The 22,871-nt window shown below is 53.9% G+C and overlaps 1 protein-coding gene across 1 annotated transcript; it reads left to right on the forward strand.

Moving 5' to 3' along the window:
• The first annotated feature begins 2,834 nt into the window (after positions 1-2,834).
• F8 (coagulation factor VIII) lies at positions 2,835-22,321 on the forward strand. The gene is made up of 26 exons (XM_052673285.1): positions 2,835-3,286; positions 5,571-5,695; positions 5,848-5,970; positions 6,445-6,657; positions 7,640-7,711; positions 8,086-8,175; positions 9,408-9,629; positions 9,870-10,107; positions 10,604-10,778; positions 11,338-11,431; positions 11,836-12,047; positions 12,370-12,520; positions 12,617-12,826; positions 13,816-16,108; positions 16,436-16,601; positions 16,730-16,924; positions 17,545-17,773; positions 17,868-18,050; positions 18,243-18,359; positions 19,228-19,299; positions 19,569-19,654; positions 19,779-19,934; positions 20,237-20,381; positions 21,114-21,262; positions 21,541-21,717; positions 21,922-22,321. The coding sequence occupies exons 1-26, from the start codon at positions 3,138-3,140 to the stop codon at positions 22,075-22,077; spliced, it is 6,198 nt and encodes a 2,065-aa protein (XP_052529245.1). The 5' UTR covers positions 2,835-3,137; the 3' UTR covers positions 22,078-22,321.
• Positions 22,322-22,871: the final 550 nt, after the last annotated feature.

Below are 22,871 nucleotides of genomic sequence, written 5' to 3' on the forward strand. Positions count from 1 at the left end.
ACTGCAGGGAGAGGAGGAGAGGGGGGACCCACTTTGGGACCTGCTCCATGTTGGCATTTCTGCTCTGGGGCTGTGCTGAGAGAGCTCAGAGCTGGGTACATGGGCTCCCACAGCCGTGGGTGGGATGCTCAGTGTGGGGCTGCATCCCTTTTTTTGGGGGTTGGGGCAGCAACTGCACCCAGGAGGGCCAGGTGTTTCCCCATAACCCAGAGCTTTGGTGCTAAAGGAAGAACTTCTGCCCACAAGGATGGAGGAGGTCGGAATCCCCAACAGCATCCTCTGCTTTGGCCGAGGGCCGGGGATCCGCCGTGGTGTGCAGCACCGTGAGTCAGCATGGCCTGGCTCGAGGCAGGCATGACCACTGCATTGGGTACGTGCCAGCCAGCAGCGTGTGCCTGCGAGCCCACGTGGCGAGGCTGTGCCCTGGGCACACAGGAGGAGAGATGGGTATCACAGCCCTCAGGTCCCTCGTTGTCACTGTGCCCTCTGCCCATGCGAGTGCTGGGAAGGGCGCACTCCATTCTCTGCATTCCTGAGAAGCCACCGTGAGTCACTCACACACACACACACACATAGACACACACAAAAAGTCCCAGGAGAGATTAGACACCGTGCACCAAGTTCTGAGTCATTTCTACCCGCCCCAGCCCTGAGATGTGCGCAGTTCGGAGAAACAACTGGCGCTTTCTGCCTGCACGTGGGTCCTTGGCACACCCCAAGCTGCATTCTTCTGATGCCAGCAGTCAGGCCTGGCTTTCCCACCCCATCTGCACTGCAGGATGCTGCCCTGGAGCAGCTTCTGAGGATGTTTGGGGTGGGTGGATGTGCCCAACAATGCACCCCGGGCAGGACGCAATGCCGATGCCATTCTCCAGCATCACCCATCCCAGTGCAGGCGATGCTGATACTCTGCAGTGGCGCTGTGCAGCTCTGCAGAGCCCTCAGAAATGCTGAGCAGTGGTGGGGCCGCTCCTTTGCTCCTTCCCCACATCGGCCAGGTGGTTCCTAGCAACTCCCTGTCTAGTGCCCCTGCATTACTCATGGCAAATAGCAGTGCTGTTTGCTCTCAGACAAACCCTCCTGGGGCTTTGTCTGCAGATCACATAAACCATTCGGCAGCAGCAGAGCACCAGGTGCCCTTCTGTTTCATTTCTGGATCCTCTTTTGATATTACAGATCATATTCCTTCTGCAATCTCTTATCAGACCCCATATCCTGCCCACTCTTCCATCCCTGGGACAGGAACCTGGGGCTGCATCCTGGTTGCTGGAAATGGTGAAACCCAGCAATCCATCAGCACCTGCCTGTGCCAAGAATGTAACTTCTGTCAGTGCCTGGGCTGCTGCCACTGCAGCCCAATCTGTGATCTGAACGCCCAGAGCGTCCCTTCCCATCCCTGACCCCAACCTGCACTCTGCCCCCTCACCGTAGCTCTATCTGCTTGGTGACATTGTTCCTTTCCAGCCTTTCCGGGAGCACACAGTCCTGCAGCTCCAGGAGATTCCCAGGCAGGGACGACTGGAAGGGAGTCACGTCCATGCAGTGGGGAGCATTGCCAGCAGCACGGCTGTCTGCTCTCTGCCCATCGCTCCCAGACCTGGCTCTGCCCTTTCTCTCCCAACACGGGGTGATATCCCTTATAACTCCTTGCACTGAGTGGTGTGACAGCTTCCCTGTGTGAGCAGGGACCCCACGTTGCCTTGCTCCAAGTTGTGGGGACATGAGCAGGGGTGAGCAGTGACCAAGGTGATGGAAGGATGGGAAGAGTTTGTCATGGAAAGCCACTGCTCCGCTCAAGGACATGGCTGTGGGGCCAGGTGCAAAGCACCCGTCTGTGACACACTGCTTGTTTTGTCCCAAAATATTGTCTGGGGATGGATTTTCCCCTTGGAGTTGCCATAGGGAGCAGGTGGGATGAGAGGGGATGTCCCCATTGGGGAACGGACCTGTGCTGGGGATGAGGATGGAGGATGGAAGGTGTCCCCAACCCTGTGGGGATGGGGCTGGGATGGTGGAGGTGCCAGCAATGGCAGTGGGGATGTGTTCCCCCAGCCTCACCTACTTGGATTGGCCTTACCCAGGGCACAGCTCCCAGCTCCCACCCCATCCCTGGGCACTTCATGCCAAGCATTCCCATCCAAAACCCCAAGACACCCACACCTCCATCACCCCCATCTGCATGCCCCAAACACCAGCCTGATCTCAGAGCCATCCCACAGACGTTTCTGCAGTGCTGGGGCTGCCCTTGCTTTCCTCTTACCCTGCAGTGATTTATAGGGTGCTTCCCACCTCTCTTATCCCACAGCTGCCAGGATGGCACAGAGCACTGTTCCTCATCTTCCAGCTTTTCTGGGGGATTCTGGGAATAGAACAGAGGGAGAGGAGCTTCTGGAAGGGGTGTCCCAGGTGTCTCCCCATCATTTCCCTCCCACGTGGCTCAAGGTGAGATTATGGGGCCAAATCATTGCCCAAAGGACAAAGAGATGCCCATGTAGCTGCTTGATCATGAGCATCCCTCACCTGCTGTCTGCAGGACACGGAGCCACTGCTGCTTCTCAGCAACAAGTCACCTAGAGCTGCATCCTAATGACAAACCTTAAATTGCCATTTGGGACCTTGCCCTAAATTGTCTTTTCCACGAGCACCGAGGGCTTACAGGTCCAGGAGGCAGCTGCCAGTCCCTTGGGCTGCCTGAACCATACTGACCCACGGGGCACACGCGGCCCACAGCCCCAAAACCACTCTCCTTTCTGCCCCATGCGGTGAGAAAGAAGGTGAAACCAGGCAGGGACCGCACCTAAATCTCCCTTCCTCTGCAACCCTCCCTTTCCTCACCTCGCTGCCGGCTGCTGGCCAGGACGTGGAGCCAGCTGGGTCCTGTGGCCGAGCTCCGCGCCGTGTTTACCCTCCCTTTCCCTTTGTTTTTTCCTCTCCTCCTGTCATTGCCACCCTGGAGGAAGAGAGGGAGAGGCCGTGCTCACACGCTCCGTTAACCCGCGCTGTGATTCTCCCCCTGATGCCTTTGGGAACGGCTCCAGCACGCTGACGGAGCGCTGCGGGTGCCGCCTCGGGATCACCTTCTCCTGCAGATTCCAGCTGTTGGATGAGCATTTCACCACTCGGCTCTGCACTCCACGATGCTGCCGGGAGCCCTGCGCTGCCTCGTGCTCCTCTCCCTGCTCAGGGAGGGCATCAGTGAGGTCAGGAGGTACTACATTGGGGCCGTGGAGACCACCTGGGACTACGTGCACAGCCAGCTGCTCTCCACACTGCAGGCACCTGTGGGGTAAAGCTCTTTCTGTTGCCATTCTACACAGGGCTACTGGCTTACACGGGTCTGGGTGGGTGTACATGGGGCAGAGCAGGAAACCCCTAAGTGCCATCCCTTTGGGACGGGATAAAGCTGCAGGGAGAGCACAGAGCTGCCCTGCTTTGCTTTAACACCTTGTGCTTGTGATGTGCTGGGAGCTGGGAGCCGCCTTTCCAGCTGCACTTTCTCTCACCCTTGCTCTGTATCTCAGCTGTTTCGGGGAGATAGAAGCAGAGGTGGAACTCCATTCCTCTCTGCTCTGGGAGCAGTTCCCACGCTGCAGCTCACAGCGTGAAGGCTCTGTGCTGTGCCTGTCCTCACCTTCTAGCTCTTAATCTCTGCCTGAACTGCATTGCTGGGGCTGAGGCTTTTTCCTTTAGGGAATGAATAGAATTTCGAGTGTTTGGGCATAAAAAGGTGTTGGTATGCGGCGAGAGGAGGGAGGAAGGCATGGTGGCTTTGCCTAAGTGCTTTGCAGTGGGAAGAAGTGGCTGTTGTGTTGTTTGAGCATTGAGATGGTGGTATTTGGAGACAGAAAGCTGTGTGTCCTCTCACTGGATGGGCTCTCTGAGCCTGGGGTGGGGAGTGGAGCTGAGAGATGCACCACTGTGGGTCCATCTGTACCCCTTGGAGGTGCTGTGGGGGGGTCGAGCTGGTGTCTGCTCTGTTTGCTTGTGTGATACTGATGGGATGGGTGCTTGGAGCTGATGGGAAGCCAAAGCTGTGGGTGGTAGGGGGCTCTGCCCCATGCTGCTCCACCAACACCTCTGTACAGCCTCAAGCCGCTCCCAGGCATGAGTCTTTCCTCACCGATGAGAGATGGAGAGGGACACAGGAAAATACCCAAAGTGCAGAGAAAGGGCACGCAAAGGAGAGCCATGAGCCTCTGAGCTGTGCCCCGCACATCTCTTACTCCACTGCTTCTCCCTCATGGGATCAGCACTCCACAGCATCCCTGGGAGTGCACCTCCAGGAGGACACCTGCTGTTGCTGTGACCCAGCGGGCTGAGCTGCTTTCACCTTCCCAATGAGTTCCATTTCTCCTCTTGCTCCCAAGCACGAGCACAGTGGCCCCGGGGGTCCCAGCTCCGGCTCTGCGCTGCCGGCCACGTAGCACCGACCTGTCTGAGCGCTCCGGCAGCACGGGGTGTTGCCTTTGGCTGTCTCCTGGCTCCCAGAGATAGTGCTGCTAACAATGCCGCTCGGCCGAGCCAGGAACCTCTCTGCTCCTCGGCTGCCCCGGGGTAGGAAGTCGGCGGGGACTGAAGTGCGCGGAGCTGCCAAAGCGCTCCGGCCACACGTCCCTGCGCTGAGAGCGGCCCTTTCGGTCCGTGCAGTGGCTCTGTCACCCTGGCTGGGACCCCGTGCTGAACCCTGGAGCCTCAGATCTCAGAGAGAGCTCCGTGCTTGGCTTTCCGAGAGATGACTGAGGATCCAGCCCCGGGGCGGGCAAGGAAGGGTCTCCCGACAGCAGTGTGGGGGCGAATGCATTGCGCTGTCCTCAGTTTCTGAGTCACTCTGGCTCCTTCCTCTTCCCCTCGAGGAATAGTCGGGCAGGGAACTGCTGCTGGGCTCAGACCTTGCTGTTTCTTCAGTGGGAAGAGAACACCACCTGGTCTTTGCTCCAAACAAAGCAGGGCTGGAGGCGGTCTGTCCGCTTACTGGAAATGGGCTCAGCGCTGGGGCTGGGGCTGATAAGCAGCCTCTGAAATCCCTGGAGAGAGGAGAGGCTTTGTTATCCTGATCAACGTGCTGGACTCCTTCTGGAAAATGAATTTGTGAAGCTGCTTACAGATCGAAAGTGGCCAGTGGAGATAAGTGGGGTGTGAAGTACACTCAGGCATCCTTCATCCTCCAGCTCCAAGGAGTGTTTTCTCAGGGTCTGGCTGGAAATGCCACTTTGGGCAGAGAAGAAAGGCATGTAGGGATGTTGCCCTGCAGTTTCTCTGAGGGAAGCTGAGGAGGAGGGAAAATGGCACACATACAGATGCTGGGGATGTACAGAGCACGGTGGGCTGTGGGGCAGAGCAGCCCTGTATGGCACTGTGCCATGCACCACTGTGTCTTCTTCCCCTGTGATGAATGCCACGACATTAATCACTGCCACGTCGGCATCCGTGAGCTGAGAAAATCCTTTCCAAACACACCTGTGGTTGTCATCAAACAGAAAGGATGCGACAGTGAGCAATCCCAGGCGGGAAAGGGAGGAAGAGGATGGCTGCAGCTGGTCTGTATACTCAGCTTTTCCTTCCTCCTGCAGTGTGTCAGGGCCCCAGGAACCACAGCCCACTACGCCCGGTGCCCTCCCAAGGTACAGGAAGGCAGTGTTTGTGGAGTACCTCGATGCATCCTTCACACAGCCCAAGCCCAAGCCAGCGTGGATGGGTAAGAAACACCTACGGTGTGCTGAGCCCAGTGGCCAGACTCATGGTGGATGCTGGTGAAGGCCATCAGCTCCTCATCCAGCAATAGGATCTCAGGGCCTGTGGGTGGTTATGCCAGCCCTGCTGCTTGACCTCATCATTTTTCCCCTCCAGGTCTCCTGGGTCCCACCATCCGTGCAGAAGTCTATGACACAGTGGTCATCACCTTTAAAAACCTGGCATCCCACCCCTACAACCTCCATGCTGTTGGGGTGTCCTACTGGAAGGCATCAGAAGGTAAGTTGGGCGACAGCCATGTGCTGCACCTCCTGCTCTGTGCCTGCCTCCCAGGAGGGGGCACGTCCCTCACCAGCATGGAACTAGATGATCACTGAGATCCCTTCCGACCCAAGCTGTTCTATGATTCTATGACCCTGCTGCCCACCTACTCCAAGAGAAAGGGCTGGCACAGAGTTGGCTTAGCTTGGAGAATAGCAAGACAGTGCTTAGCCCAAGGCGAGCCTGTATCGATTAGAGAGGTAGTATGTTGGTTAAACCTAAGGTCGGATGCTTAGGACCAGTAGGACCATGTATCCTCCAGGTGGTGGTGTATGTCCCCAACAAGCACAGCTCTGCTCAGTGCCCTGAAAGCAGCCATCACCTGCAGAAGTTGGGCTAGCTGAGGGCTTGGGGTGGGGAAGAAGCACTTCTGCAGGCTCTTCTTGTTGGGGATGATGCTTTGGAGAAATCAGACTGTTATTCTGGCTGCAGGTGCAGGGTATGAGGATGAGACCAGCCAGCCAGAGCAGGAGGGTAACAGAGTGGATCCAGGGAAGACACACACCTACATCTGGGAAATCCAGCAGAACCAAGGGCCCACAGATGGCGACTCCCAGTGCCTGACCCACTCCTACTCCTCCAATGTCAACAGTGTGAAGGACACCAACTCCGGTCTGATTGGAGCCCTGCTTGTGTGCCGGCCTGGTAAGGGCAGCACGGGATGGGGACGGGCCAGGTACAATCCTGAACTGAGAGGCACAAGAACCAAAGATGCCTTCCAGAGGCTGTGTGGCAGTGGGTCAGTGAGCTGTGCTCAACAGCAGCACTCTGGGGGTTCAGCCCTTTCCCCAAAGAGTCTCTTACTGGTGTGGTAGACAAACAATCTCAGATTTCCTTGCTGGAGAGAACCTGGTTACTTCTTTTCCTTGCGAGATTTTAGACTAGAGATGAAATTTTGCCCTGTAGCTGAACCTCATTTATTCATAAGATGAATTTCTATGGAAGCGTAAATGTTTGTCTTTTCCTTCAGATCTCCAAGCCATGATCATTTATTGCCAGCCAGGGCACTTTGCCAAACAGGATTTAGTTGGAAGACCTAAAGGGAAGTTTTATCAGCAAGGGGAGAGGCAGAACACCTGGGGCACTGCCTCAGCCACACTAAAGCTGTCCTGTGTCCTGATGAACACGGAGATGACATCTCAACTGTTAACACTCTTTAGGGTGTAAAAAAGTGAACTTGGCGTGGGATTGGCCCTCTATGGCTGAGCAGTCTCCCATAGGTAGTTGTCCAGACCCCTCTGTAGTCACCAGAGAGGAATGAGCACCTGTGGGGTGCGACTCAGCTCCCACGTGCTGTCTGCAGCCCCATGACTCGCCACGAGCAATTCCTCCAGCGACAGAGCGATGTCTAGACAAGCAGTGCAGACAATGGGGATGATGGAGGGGATGGATGAAATGGATGAAACGGGCTCTTCCAGGTGACTAAGTGATGTGAGAGCCAGCGAGGGGAGGCAAGGCAGAGTGACCTTTTAGAGCCTGCTGGAGGAAGCTACTGCACAGCCACTGGGCTCGGGGGACAGCCTGGTCTTGATTTAACAGTTCTTGGAGGGCAGAAAGTGACTTCCCGTGGGAGATGGGCATGCTACTTGTTGACTTGTAAAGAGACCCATCCCATGTCCTGTTGCAGGGACCCTGGTGAGAGATGGGGCGCAGAACACGCGGCAAGACCTCGTGATGCTCTTTGCAGTGTTTGATGAAGGTAATTCTAAGCTAAGTGAGCTGAGCACATTGGTGTCACGTGCATTCAGCCTGCTCTAAGGTGTATGCTTTGGCCACGATGTATGTGCAGCCATTCGGCTCCTACACTGAGCTCCTACATCTCCTTCCTCCATGCCCCAAACTTGCACCCACCACTCATTCCCTTCACATGGGCTGAAGGAGTAACATCTTGTTGTGTGCGGTGCTCACTGCCATGCTCATGCAAAACCATGGCCAGGCCTGCTATGAACTTCCACCAACCACTACACCCTGTCTGGATTTTGGCTTTCAGACTGTCTCACCATGGTGGGAAGGTTGCATTTTCCTTTGGAATACTCTCAAGCAAGAGCTAACTAAATCCTCCTCTCTCCACAGGGAAAAGCTGGTACTCGGAGCCCAACTCCCCAGCCCACAACAGGACAGAGCTGCATACCATCAATGGTTACATCAACAGTTCACTGCCCGGTGAGCGCAGCTGTGCTGAGGACAAAGGGGGAAGGTGGCACTTGAAATAGCAGACAGACCATCACATCTCATCTTCTTTACCTTGTCCAGTCAAAGTGAGGCAGGCCTGTGTTCCAAGTGCAGCTGACCTCCTTGGATTTCTCCAGGAGTGGCGCTGGTGGCAAAGTTGCATCTCTTATAGCTAGGCTGGGGATAGCACAGAGGGCAGGATCCAGCTCTCACTGGTCTGGCTCTGGTAGCACCTCTGTAGGGTTTGGAAAGCTTCTATCAAGGGAAAGCAAAGGCTGCCCATGGTCTCAGTGAATGTAGGAAATGGCAGTTTCTGGTGTTCTTCTGGAAGAGTAATAGTATCACAGAATCGTTCAGGTTGCAAAAAACACTAAGATCATCTAGTCCAACAGTCAAGAAGATCTAGAGCTGCCTGATAGTGAGGAATCTCCAAGGGAAACTGGGAAATATCATCAGGAGACACATTACCATCAGCAATCACTCCCTGATGAACCCTTCCCTGAAACCTCCCACCTGGATCTGGCCTTTCTCCAATAAAAGTCAAAAGCTAAACTCCCCTGCATTCCCTGGCATCATGGACACATGGAGAGCTGAGCAGACCTCATGGTCTTCCCCTCACGAAGGTGCTCACCTTCACCAGCAGTCCCCAGCTGATGGGCAGGTCATGATGGAGACGTGACAACAGAGAGCTGGTGGCCTCACGACAGAGCCTCCACCCTGTCCCTCCTGTTGGGATCTATTCCAGTCACTTGAGGTGCTCAGTGCTAAAACTGTTTGACTCTGGTTGACTTTGTTTGGCTTCAGCTTCCAGGAACTCGTTCTCATTATTCCCTTCCCCATGAGATTACTGAGCTCTTTGGCAAACGGTGATTTCTCTCCAGGAGAATCCTTTTACAAACCATTTTTTCTCCCGTTTCCTAAGTGTGCTGAGGTCTCTGAATCTCTCCGAAGAAGGAATTTTCTCCAGCCTTCAAACCATCCTAGTGACCTCTCTCTGCCCTTTCTGGGGTATTTAAACTCTGCTGAAGACATGCTGGAGCCTTGTCCCAGCTGTTCTGTTGGAGCATCAGGATTGCTGGTGCTATGATCAGACAAATATGTCCCATTTCCCAGCTCCATGCTTCTCAGAATCAGGCTCTGCATCCTTGACACCAGGAATGTGGGGTTAGGGCTAGGGTTAGGGACATTAGATGACTGCTGAGTGCTGTCCTTCCCCCTGGCAGGTCTGACGCTGTGCCACAAGAAGCAGGTCCATTGGCATGTGATTGCCTTGGGCACTGGGCCAGAAGTCCACTCCATCTTCTTTGAAGGCCACACGTTCCTGGTGAGGGGCCACCGCCTCAGCAGCCTAGAGATCTCCCCTGCCACGTATCTCACAGCCCAGACCACGCCAGGAACAGCTGGCTCGTTTCGGATATTCTGCCAAATGCCGTCCCACCAGCAAGGTAACCTCAGGGCTTAGGGGAAAAGAAGTTCAGGGGACTGGCTGGGCTCTGTGCAGTGCTATATCTCCAAGGCCATCCCTGTTCAGCCATGTTCTATTGACGTGCAACCTGGTCCCTGGCCAGTATGGCATGGTTGACCATGTGATGTTACATTTGATGGAGACAGCAGCGGAGAGATCATCTCCCAGAGGGCCTGGGACTTACCTATGCAGGTAAGTCAATGCGGCCCTTCCTATCCAGCTGGCATGGAGGCTGTTGTGAAGGTAGAAGAGTGCCCAGACGAGCTCCAACAGAAGATGGGGCAGCCCTCAGATGAGCCAGAGTACATGGATGAACCTGAAGAAGAAGAGGAGGAAGGTTATCACGTCATCCAGGTGCGCTCTTTCGCCAAGAAGGACCCTGTGACATGGACCCACTACATCGCAGCAGAGGAAATGGACTGGGACTATGCCCCCGTGAAGCCACCATCTCTGGATAGGTGAGAGTGAGCTCCTGTGGCCATGGGGCTGCTCCTCAGGGAGGCAGCACTGCCAGCTCTTCCCCTTCTCCCCAGAAGTTTGTTTTCCTTCCCTGCACATGGGCCCATGTGCAGCCTAGCTTAGACTTTCTCCAAAGAAGCACTGGACACTCCTCTAAGGCACTGGGGTGTCCTGGGGTGATGCTGTGAGAGCATCTAGGTAGAACAAGATAGAACAAGTGGCAATGGCCTTATGTCATGCCAGGGAAGGTTTAGGTTGGATATTAGGAAAAATTTCTTCTCAGAAAGAAGAAGAGGTGATGCACCAGCCCTGGGGCTCCTGCAGTGCCAGTGAGTATCACTTGCAGTGTTATTCCCCAGTGTGGTGAGATTGCAGGGATGGGTGTCCCACTCCATGCACCAACAGGTCCTGGGCAGCTGGTCCTTGGGGGATGGAGGTCTTGATGAGGTTCTGGCAGCATCCTGCATGTGGCTATTTGCTCCTTCTTGCCTTCAGAAACACCAGCAGACTGTTCCTGGAGGCTGGCCCACAGCGGATCGGTTCAAAGTATAAGAAAGTGATGTTTGTGGAGTATGAGGATGCAACCTTCAAGAAACGCAAGGTGTCGTCCCAACCAGGCCAGGGAATTCTGGGGCCTGTCCTAAAGGGTGAGGTTGGAGATCAGTTTAAGGTAAGACAAATTGCTTTCCATGCAGAGATTGGAAAGGGTGCTCTTCCTCCTAACAGCTCTTACTTTGCATTGCTGCTCCCTGCCCCTGTGTGTTTGTGGGCATGGAGGTAGAGGTAACACCTTTGGCAAAGCCCTAAGAGAGCTATTTAGAGAAGTAAATGAAGGGCTTCACGCAGGGAAGTGCTTTGAGGCTGTTGCCTGCTGTGTGTGTGCTGTGCCCTGGTCCTCTGGGGCCTCCTGGATTGACAGAGCCCTTCTGTCTCATATGGAAAGTTAGACTAAGGATAGTAACCTGCCTTTTATAAACCTGACATTTTCATGCCCTCCCAAAATGTGCAACGAGTGGGTACCTCCTGGAAAGATGGGCAGAGCAGATTGGTAGAAAAGCAGTCATTTCTTCTATCCTGCCTCCTGCTTTGTGATCCTGCACATATCCAGGCTCCTTTTAGGTACTGGCAGACTCCAATCCCAGTGCACCGGGGTCCAGAACTTCACCCCTACACAGGGCTCACAGCATCCAGACAGAGCTCAACATCCCCAATGGCTGTCTTTGTTTCAGATCGTGTTCAGGAATCTAGCCAGCCGACCATACAACATCTACCCTCATGGCCTCACCAGAGTAAACCCATACCATGCCATGAAGCCCTCACAAGGTAAGGCTGTAGGCAGGCGTTGGGAATTCAGAACATCAGTTGATCAGTACCATTTTCCTGGGCCAGGAGAGCTTTCTGCAGCCCATGTTAAGATGAGCTGCCCAACTAACCCATCCATCCAAGTGCTTGAAGCCTCCAGACACAGTTCAGGACCTTCATCTTCAACCTCCCCCGGACTGCTCAGAGACCAGACAAACTTTCCAGTTTCTGAGGGTCTCAAGGGCTTTCAAAGTCAGGCACATGGCTCTCCATCCTCACTCGACCCAGGGTTGGCCCTGGGTTTAAGAAGTTTTCTATGCAACTTGTGCCATCCAGAAACCTTTCTGAGCTCTTTTATGAATTGGGATGACCCCTGGAGGAGCAGCCCAGAGCTAACAGACCTGCCCTTGGCTGTGTGTTGGCAGAGAAGGATGTGAAGGACATTCCCATTGGCCCTGGTGAGTCCTTCACCTACAGGTGGAGCATCACAACAGAAGATGGGCCAACGCAGGCGGATCCTCGCTGCCTCACCCGCTTCTACTACAGCTCCATCAACCCGGTGCAAGACACAGCCTCAGGCCTGATTGGGCCCCTCCTGATCTGCTTCAAGAAATCCATGGACCAGAGAGGAAATCAGGTGGGTACTCCCTCCAGGTGTGGCAGAGAGAGCATCCCATTTCCTTAGCAAGCTGGTGCTTTGTCACTTTAACAGGCTGAAATAACGCTGAGAGGAGAAATACTTGGGTAAAACCAAATGTGACTGTCCTGTTGTCTTCAACACTAACATCAGTTCCAACCCTCTGCCTTCCTCACTTCTTCTTTCCAATCCCGGATCCTACCTTAGTGTAAAGCAGTGAACGGCTCCCCAGGCACCCAGACCAAGGGGCCGATCTGGACAGACCCCACTCTGGGGCTGATCTGGATGGACCAGCAGCATCCCCTTCCCTCTCTGCTCCCAGATAATGTCGGATGACATGAGGCTGGTGCTGTTTTCTGTCTTCGATGAGAACCGCAGTTGGTACCTGGAGGAGAACATCAGGCGATTCTGCACTGATGCAGCCCATGTGGATACTCAGGACCCCCAGTTTTATGCATCCAACGTGATGCACAGTGAGTGCAAAGCAGGGAGACCCAAGCTGCTCCCCACCCCAGGGAAAGGGAAGCTGCGTGGTCTTGACGAACCTCTCATCCCATGCTCTCTTCCAGCTATTAATGGCTTTGTCTTTGACAACCTGCAACTGCAGCTCTGTCTGCACGAAGTCGTGTACTGGTACGTGCTGAGTGTTGGGGCCCAGACAGATTTCCTCTCAGTTTTTTTCTCTGGAAACACATTCAAGCACAACATGGTCTTTGAGGACATCCTCACCCTTTTCCCATTTTCTGGAGAAACTGTTTTCATGAGTGTGGAAAAGCCAGGTGAGTAACATGGGACTATTCTATAAACCATCTCAGCAGGGTGGATGGAGCACTTCCAGCAGGGCCCTGCTGGCCACTGGGACCTGACTACGTTTTGGCAGCCCCGAAAACAGAGGGATGCACAGCTGCAGGAGCAGCAAAATGAAAGGCAGTGATCAGATTCCTCCGGTGCTGCTCATGGCATCTCATTTACCCACACCACTTTGCAAGAACAGCCGCTCCGGCTGCAGAGCAGTCCAAAGAAGGATTTGGGAGTTTGATTCCTTTGGGGTTCGATAATTTCCTCCTGCTCAGCTTTTCTTTTCCCCTCGGCATTTGCAAAGTGGTGCCGTTAACCATTTCCTTACCAATGGAGGAAGCAGGCTTTACCGTGTGGCCGCACGCTGCTCACGAGCGCTGCGCCAAGCTAAGTCATAGCCAAACACTGCATCCATCCGAGCTCTGCTGATCTGAGGAAGGCCAGCAGCAGATGACAGCTCTCTCCAGCGTCGGAGCTGCGTTATTGCATGCTGCTCGGCGGGGATGTGAGCAAAGCACAGCCTTTCCCTTTGAGTAGGAGAGATGTGATGACTGTGTCTGGGGGAGAAGTGTATCTGCAGGCACCATCGCGTCTTCGGGGGCGGATTACGGTGATGGCTGTGCTGTCATCATCCCGGGGGTGCTGTGGGTTCTCGGTGCATCACTTCTCATCAGGCCTTGTGGCAGGAAGCACCAGCCCTGCTGATGGTGCTTGTTCATTTCTGATGTCACCTGCAGTCCTGATGGCTCCAAGATCCCCTGGGGTCTGTGAGATCACTAGCATGGCCTAGAGGTGGCCTGAAAATGAGGGTCACACTGTCAATGGATGGGTTGTGGTGGGTTGATGGTTGGACTAGATAATTGTTGTGGTGTTTTCCAACCTTTATGATTCTATGTAATAATATATTTGATTCTCTTCTGATTCCTCACTGTGAGGGCTGGTGGTTTCCTTTTGTCTTCCCCTGAGACAGGCATTTGGACACTGGGGTGCATGAATCCTGATTTCAGAGACCGAGGGATGCATGCCAAGTTCACGGTCACGCAGTGCCAGCTTGAGGGAAGTCCTGGTGAGGAAGAGTATGAGGATTATGAAGAGGAAGACTTTGAGCTCCAGCCCAGGGGTTTCTCTAAGAGAAAGAACAAGCTCAGGCCATGTGTGAGCGAGCAGCCCAACAATGTCACCTCTTCCAAAAATGAGACAAGGAAGCCAGCATTGTGCTTGACAGAACCCAGCCATGGGGCCCTGCCACACAATGGCACGAATTCTGGACCTTCTTCCAATGGCACATCAGCATTCCCAGAGAGCCCACATCCAGATGATATTTCCACCTCCCCTCTGCCAGAGATGCACTATGACGTAGTGTCATATGAGTCCTTTCTGGCAGATGAAGAAGAACTGTCAAAAACCATCAGCCAGGACCAAGGTGCTGGAGCACTCCCATCTGGAAAATACACCAGTGGAGAAGTCCATGGCACTGTGAGCTCAAAAGAAGGTCTGCACCAAAGTAAGCCGGCTCCAGAAGATGCTATGGTGGAAAAGAAGGTGACAAATGTCTTAGAAGTACAGGAGCCAGTAGAAGCAGCAGTGGTCCGGGTTGGTGGTACTTTACAGATGCTGGAAACAGAGACTCAAAAACCAACGGCTCACACAAATGGTCTGTGGAACAAAACTGTGTTTGCTGCTGGCAAAGGCCCTCTCCAAGGCAGCAGGAGCTCATTTCAACAGGATGACCTGGAGCGCAGTCTGGGACTTCAAGTCATGTCGTCAGAGGGTGCTGATGTAGCACCCTTAAATCTCCATGAGTCAAGGGAGGCAAGCAATACAGGACGAACGTTAGGCAGCAACACTAACTCCTCCTTCACACCAGACAGCCCTTTGGAACCCTCAGCCAGGACAGAGGACATCAGAACTTCTCAAAGCCACCGTGCAGAAAGCAATCACTCCTCCAACGAGTTAGATGCCAGACTGAATAAAAGACTTCACAAAGTGGTTTCACAAGGTTTTAATGAATCTTTGGGAGGGGAAAATGTTTCTTTCTCAGACCTACAACCTGTACAAGAACAAATCCTTACAGACATGAAGAATTCTTTGCCTGCAAACAGCAGCATGGAAGAAGCCAAAGGACTTGCCAAAGGCACCTTTACATACAGCAATGACCTGGAGCCTTCCAGATACTTAACGACAGAAGAAAGGGATGAGTTAATCCTGGAGGCAGTGTTTCAGGATGCTGCAGCCACTAAGGTGTTGCCAGAGACAGATAGCCTTGTCCTTCCTGAATCAATCATGGCCAATGACACAAGGCAGTCCCCAAATGCACTGAGCATGGGTGTCCCCATCTGGAGACCCCGACAAGCCAGGTCCCTGCAGAGCAGAGGCTTTGACCATGGTCTGGGTCTTCCCAGCCCCACTTCTGGCAGCAGGGAGTCCCTTTCTGTGGGTAATGGAGCAGAGCAGGATCAGCAAAGCAGCTCGCTCCCCACACAGGCAGTGATGGCAGCCAGCAGCTCAGCACTGCAAGATGCTAACAATGCTACAGATGTGGCCTCAAACTGGGACCCAGCCTCACCAGAGGCAGCAGGGCGTTCTGTGGGCTTGCAGAGCCCAGCTTTGTCTGCCATGCAGCCAAGTGGAGGGGCTGCCTGGGGGGATCTGAGGGACAAGCAGTCACAGGGGAGAAGCCAGTTGGAGGAGGAGACAAATGCTGTGGAGCAACCATATCGAGAGAAGGCCTGGTTCAGTCCCCAGGGTCTGGAAGCCAACGCCACGAAGGACACTGTGCCTGAGAGCAGCTCTGGGCAAAACCCCAATGAAATCCCTACAAAAGTGGCTCCTAAGGAGAACACTTCCCTGCCTCTGAGCAGCCCTGCATTCAACCATAGCACTTTTCAGAAACCAGACAAACATGTGCAGGCCAGTACAGATGGACAGCAGGTGCTTGGCAGGAAAAATGTTCCTGGAGAAACTGGGAGAGTGGAAGAGCCTGAGGAGGATGGGGAAAGTGGCAGCACAGCGGGGAAGAGGAACCATGCAACAGAACATGGGGACAGCCTGAACAACGAGACCCTCTCTAGCCTCTTGATGTCAGAATCTAACGTCACAGATTACGACGACTATAGCGAAACAGAGCAGGATTTTGACATCTATGAGGAAAATGAGCATGACCCACGCTCCTTCCAGGGGCAGATACGACAATATTTCATTGCTGCAATAGAGGTGATATGGGAATATGGGAACCAGAGACCCCAGCATTTTCTAAAAGCCACGTAAGTGTTGCTGCCTCTCGTGTTCCCCTAGCACTGCATGGCATGGCTCTTTATGTAGTCAGCAGCTTGGGACTGCCAGGAGCTCAGGCTTGTGACTACGTGACCCAGTCAGGTAGCCTAGGAGTAGGATGCTCCCAGCACTGCATCCCCAGTAAGAGCTTTGATACCTCCAGAGTCCTTGAGCATCTTTACAAATGGCTCAGGGATGCGCTAGGCTCTGTAGAGCAGCTCTGCTCCCCTCATTGCCAGATTGCTCAGCATAGGTGCACGTGGCTGTGCCCTGGGGACAGTGTCACCTTAACTGTTTAACTCCAATCACTCCTGCAGGGACCCCATGAGCGGCAGGAGGAAACCTCTCCGGCAGTACCGCAAGGTGATTTTCCGAGAGTACTTGGATGATGCCTTCACTCAGCCGGCGATGCGGGGAGAGCTGGACGAACACTTGGGCATCCTCGGGCCGTACATCAGGGCAGAAGTTGAAGATACCATCATGGTGAGTTCTGCCTATAAACCCTGACCTCTCCCCTTGGTTGGCGCTGCTCACTGAATGGTGGGATCCTTTAGGGTAAAGGGATGGTAAGAAGGGTAATGAGCTTTTGCTTCCCATCCCCTCCGGTGCAGGTCAAGTTCAAGAACCTTGCCTCGATGCCCTTCTCCTTCCACTCCTCCCTGCAAGGCTATGAGGAGCTGCAGGGAGGTGAAGCGGTGCAGCCCGGTGAGCTGCGCGAGTACTCCTGGAAGGTGCTGCCCCAGATGGCTCCCACCACACATGAGTTCGACTGCAAGGCCTGGGCTTACTTCTCCAATGTGGACCTGGTGGGTGGCGAATTATTGGCAGCATGACTGGGCTCTGTATGTGGGGTCAAGGCTTTTCCTATGGTGCTGTGCTTAGAACAGCTGGTGGCTGTGTAGATTCTCAGCTGACTAATATAGTGATGAACTTATGCCTTTCCCTTCCCTTCCCTTCCCTTCCCTTCCCTTCCCTTCCCTTCCCTTCCCTTCCCTTCCCTTCCCTTCCCTTCCCTTCCCTTCATTGTGCCTTTTCTTTGAAACTTGTAAGAATTTGCATTCTGGAGCCCCATAAGCTTACAATTTAGATGAATTTTGTCCCTGGGTTCCAATGCAAGTGGAGCAAAGTTGGACACTTTCATTGGACTCTTGGGATACTGTTTCCCTTGCACGTGTTGTGGAAAATGGCACTCCTCATGCCATGTCCTGTGTATGGGTTGGAAACCAGGTCAGGGATGTGGACAGGGCCATCACTTTCATAGAACTATAAGATCATAGAATCATCGAATGCTGGGGTTGGAAGAGACCCCAAGGATCATCAAGTTTCAACCTCTCTGCCACAGGCAAGGTTGCGAATCACTAGATCAAGCAGTAGATCAGATTGCCCAGGGTTGCACATCCCACACCAACACAAATTTGTCTTGCAGGAGAAGGATTTGCACTCGGGCCTCATCGGGCCGCTGATCATCTGCCGCCGTGGGGTGCTGAACTCTGCTTTCAAGCGGCAGCTGGCCGTGCAGGAGTTCTCCCTGCTCTTCACCATCTTTGATGAGACCAGGAGCTGGTACTTCACAGAGAACATGAGGAGGAACTGCCGCCCACCGTGCCGCATCCAGCTGGACAACCCTGACTTTAGGAGAAACCATTCCTTTCATGGTGAGGAGCTGGCCCTTACCCTTTCCATCACACAACACATCGGAGTGGAAAGGCTCATGGGTTCCAGGCCACTCCTGACCGCTGTCTTCTCCAGCCATCAACGGCTACATGGGGGACGCTCTGCCCGGACTGGTGATGGCTCAGCAGCAGCGGATCCGCTGGCACCTCCTGAACATGGGCAGCACTGAAGATATCCATTCTGTCCACTTTCATGGGCAGATCTTCAGCGTCAGGACGAGCCAGGAGTATCGCATGGGAGTCTACAACCTTTATCCTGGTGAGATGCGGCATGTCGTGCACACCCTGGCTGCATGGCTTCGTGTCTGCACCCGTTTGGATGTGCTGAGGGACAGCAAGGATGGGGAATGGGTCCGACAGAGTCAGGCTCTGCGTTTGCACAGCATTTGGCACCACTGCATTGTGCTATGGCTGGTTAATCCCCTCTGCTCTGCTCTCCATTCCTGGACAGGTGTCTTTGGGACGGTGGAGATGCATCCCTCGCACGCTGGGATCTGGCGGGTGGAGTGCAAAGTGGGGGAGCACCTGCAGGCTGGGATGAGTGCCCTCTTCCTCGTGTACAACCAGGGTGAGTGGCCCCCTTGTGCCCAGAGCAGCACGCTTTGAGCTCCCTGTCCCCATAGGTTGTCCAGCCAGCATCCCCTGAGTTCTCATTCGGTTCATATTTTGACTTCAGCCCTTGCAAATTATAACACATCCCTGGCAGAGGTCTGTTTGGGGTGAAGGACAGAGACCAGCTTTATTTGGCTGCAAATATTTTCTCCCAGAGCGCGTGCCAAGAGGTAAACTGAGGCACAGAGTGCAATGCTGCCCGATGGCAAGTCGCTCTGATGGAAACATCCCTGATAGCAACTGCCAAGTGCACAGGAAACCTCTGGCTCCACTTCCTCCAGAACAACACATTTCTCTCTCTCTGTAAATGCAGGGGGAAGCAGTTAGCGAGGCTGGTGCTTTATCACACTGTGAGAGCCCCTCTCCTCTTCCTAAAGGAGCAGTAAATGTCAGCCAGAAAACATTTCCATAACTTAAAAATCTACTTAAGATTTCAAAATGCATGTTTTTCCCCAGAAGCATTTGCCATGCAGCGGTGATGCCAAGATGTGACAAGTTGCTAATAATAAGAGCTATTATAAGAGGCAAGCAGCCCTGTGCTCAGCAGAGCAGAAGAGAGACAGGAGTGTTAGGCAGGTTTCCCTTTAGCAACGTGATATTTGTTTTTTAAAGATGCTGCCTAGCAACAAAAAGGCCCAGGGGTGAGACACAGGTGTAAGGAAGAGCCACTTGTCAGCATTGCTGGGAGATAGAGACATGGGGACAGGAGGTCATGGGCTTAGGGATGGAAGAGCAGCACTAGCATGGCAAGCGATTGATGTTGGGACCTTTGCTGTGGCCTCTATCAACCAGCCATCCCTGTTTTTCTTCTTGTTTGCCTGCAGATTGCCAGAATGCCCTGGGCATGGCCTCGGGCTACATTGCAGACTCCCAGATCACGGCATCAGGGCAGGAAGGTGAGTTTGGGGTGGTTGTTGGGGCTGGGTCTGATTCAGCACGCACAACACAAAGGTGGTCAAAGCTGGACTTGAGCAAGTCCCCTCCATCCATGCCCAGGTCAGGGTCCCCTGAAGAGACACCAGAAGGTGCCTCCCCATTTCACCAGGGCTGTGTCACCCTGCTTGAAGCTGCTGACTCCTCAGGAGATGGGCGATGCTCAGGGCCCATCCTGCAGGTGGGCAGCTCACCACTTCCTGCTCCTCATCCCTGTGCACTCTCCTTGCAGGTCCATGGGCCCCTAAGCTGGCCAGGCTGCACAACTCCGGCTCCATCAATGCGTGGAGCACTGGTGAAGGCAACCCCTGGATCCAGGTGAGAGGGGATCTGTGGCCATGGGTGCTGCTGAGGACAATGCCAGGCACACACTGTCCGGTGCACCCCGCAGGAGGACCCACGTACACGGCCATCAGAATTGAACCTTGAATTTCATTCCCAGGTGGACCTTTTACACCTCAAGATCATTCATGGCATAAAGACCCAAGGGGCTCGACAAAGGCTCTCCAGTCTCTACGTCTCTCAGTTTGTTGTTTTCTATAGCCTTGATGGGCAAAGGTGGAAGAAATACAAAGGCAACGCAACCAGCACACAGATGGTGAGCAGGATCAGTAAAAGGACTGATTTAAAAAAAACAACTTGGTGAATATATAGAAAGTTCATTTGCATAGACCCTGAGTTTCTCCCCCTCCGTTTCTCAGTGGTTTGCCCTGATTTGCCCCATTCACATTTCTTTGGTCTGAGTCACACTTCAAAACATTCCCTGAGCTGTTGTTCTCTTGTAAGGATGGTGATAAGATACAGAAGCGCCAGACTGAAATGATCTTGTCCATGCTAATCCTTGTCCTGGCTAGCTCGTTCCACCCACACAACTGCCCCTTTTTAACCCCTTCCCTGCAGATGTTCTTTGCAAATGTGGATGCAACCACAGTGAAAGAAAATCGCTTCAACCCTCCGATCGTAGCCCGTTACATCCGCATCAGCCCCACTCACTACAGCATCCGCACCACGCTGCGCATGGAGCTCATTGGCTGTGATCTCAACAGTAAGTCCCACCTGGGATGCCCAGCACTGGTGCTGGGGGCTGATCCAGATGGCTGCTGAGTGCTCAGATTTGGGATTCCCCTTGTTTCAAGTCCCCTCAGGTGGGAAGGAGTTGGCAGGAGATGGTGGTGGGGGAGCCAAGCTGGAAAAATGGCTTTGTGTCTTTAGAGATAGCAGTAGCAAAAGCACGGCAGTGGGGCCCTCGCCACTTTGTCCTGAAGCACAGGAAACTTTGGGCAGCAGCTGAGCTGATAGCTGAGAAGGTTGCTGCCTCAGCCTGGGGAGCAGGGAACAAACAGAGATGTGCTCTTGGCTTTTTGATCCGAGACCCTTTAGCTTTGCACAGAGCAAGGCAGATCCTTACAGGTAGCAGCTCTGTGATGGCACCCCACAGCAGGCAGGTGCACATGCACACCAGTTCATGTGTGTCCAGTGTGTCTCCAGTCATCCTTCCCCTTGAAACGAGTTTGTCCTGGCAGACAAATACTCCAGATTCCCCCTAGATCATATCTCCAGGGAGAAAAGAAGGTGGGAGGAGTGGCAGGTGTCATTTGTCACTGCCCAGCCAGAGCCATGCTGCAAAGGCACTGAGCAGCACAGCAGTGGTGCTGCAAAGCACAGGAGATGCTGTGAGCAGGAAAGTGCGTGGAGGGCAGAGAGAGGAGTGTGCAGCTAGGATGCATCTCCATGATGGGTGTCTGTTATCCCTTCTGACAAGTTGCTTCTCTTCCAGGCTGCTCCATGCCCCTGGGAATGGAGAGCAAAGGGATCCCTGACCAGCGCATCTCTGCGTCATCCCAGAGCTCCAACATCTTCTCCAACTGGTCACCCTCCCAGGCCCGCCTGCACCTGCAGGGAAGGACCAATGCATGGAGACCAAAGGTAGCCCAGCAAGGAGACCCCCGGCAGGCAGCCGGGGCATGAAATAGGCAGGCTGGGTGCTCACTCCTCTCCTGGCCAGGGTACCAGGGTACCTTGAGTAGTGATTCAGCTACACATACCAGATGCAGACAGGTTGCCCCCAAGCAGCTCTAACCCTGATGGGGTGGGTGAAGCCCAGGATGGCATGCAGGGTCAGTGTGGCTTCAGCTGCTAGGATCTTTTTTCTCATTGCTGTGGGTGGTGATGCTGAAGAGTAAAGGCAATGTGTCTTTCCTCAGAGCAACAGCCCCAATGAGTGGTTGCAGGTGGACTTTGAAGCAACCAAAAAGGTGACTGCAATCATAACCCAAGGTGCCAAGTCTGTCTTCACTCACATGTTTGTGAAGGAGTTTGCTGTTTCCAGCAGCCAGGATGGTGTCCACTGGAGCCCAGTCCTGCATGATGGCAAGGAGAAGGTAGGCAGAACTGCAGCAGCTCTGGGGCAGCAAACATGCCCACAGCAGTTTTGTAACAGCAGCTAACCAAGCTGTGCTTTTTTCCACCCTAAAGAGTTCCCAAGAGGCTCTTGTCCATGTTGGTTGTGCCCTCAAGCCATGGGCTCTCTGCACCAGAGCTCAGCAAAGCAACCAGCACCTCACAGACTCCTCTTTCCTTTCCAGATTTTCAAGGCAAACAGAGATTACACCACCACAGTGCTCAACAGCCTGGAGCCACCGCTCTTTGCCCGCTATGTGAGGATACACCCCCGCCACTGGCACAACCACATCGCCCTGCGGATAGAGTTCCTTGGCTGTGACACCCAGCAGGAGTACTGATGGGCAGTGCTGGCCCACGGACCCACATCCAGCAGGACACTGAACTCTCACTGGGGCTGGAGCTGGCCCTGTGTGTCCAGGAGGTGCTGGTGGCATCAGCAGAGGTTTCTCTGCTCCCATTGCTGTGCTAATGGCTCCTGCTGACAGAGAGGACTGTTTGTCATCATTCTCTTCCTGCTCCTCATCTACCCCATGCCTTATAGTCAGACGTAATGCTGAAGAATTAAACAGTAATTTTCCAGTATCTCTGCACTTTCTCCTCTTCTCCAACCTTGGAGTCTCCAGGGGCTCAGTCAGCATTACCAGCAGCCAGTAATTAAATAATGAGCCCTAGCGATCCTGGGCTTTGTTTTCCAGCAGCACAGCCCTGGAGGAGGCGGTGCAAAGATAAGGGCTGGGGGCAGAGGCCCTGCTCCCCTCCCCAGGGCACATTTCACAACCAGTGGGGATCTGGATGCCTTGCCTGGAGGCAGTGCTTGCACAACTCAACTCAGCACTGGGCTTTGGCCCTCAGTTCCCTTAATCTCCTTCCTATGCTGTGCTGACATGGCTGGATACCACCCTGGGGCTTTTTAGGGCTGGCTGCAGCACTGTTCTCCTTGTTTCTGACTGGAAGAGCTCTGTTGGTGCATTGGTGGCTTTGGTTGGACATTGCCCATGCCAGTACATGCTCTGGCATGCATTACTGGAAGTGTCTCTTGACATTTATCTTGTGAGGAATGGAAACCAGATGCCATTTCCTCCTGGCGCGACGCAGCTCTCAGCTGCACTGCAGCTTTCCCCAACCCACAGAT

The sequence above is a fragment of the Tympanuchus pallidicinctus genome, unplaced genomic scaffold (assembly GCF_026119805.1).
Source record: "Tympanuchus pallidicinctus isolate F22 unplaced genomic scaffold, pur_lepc_1.0 scaffold13, whole genome shotgun sequence".
NCBI lineage: Eukaryota > Metazoa > Chordata > Aves > Galliformes > Phasianidae > Tympanuchus > Tympanuchus pallidicinctus.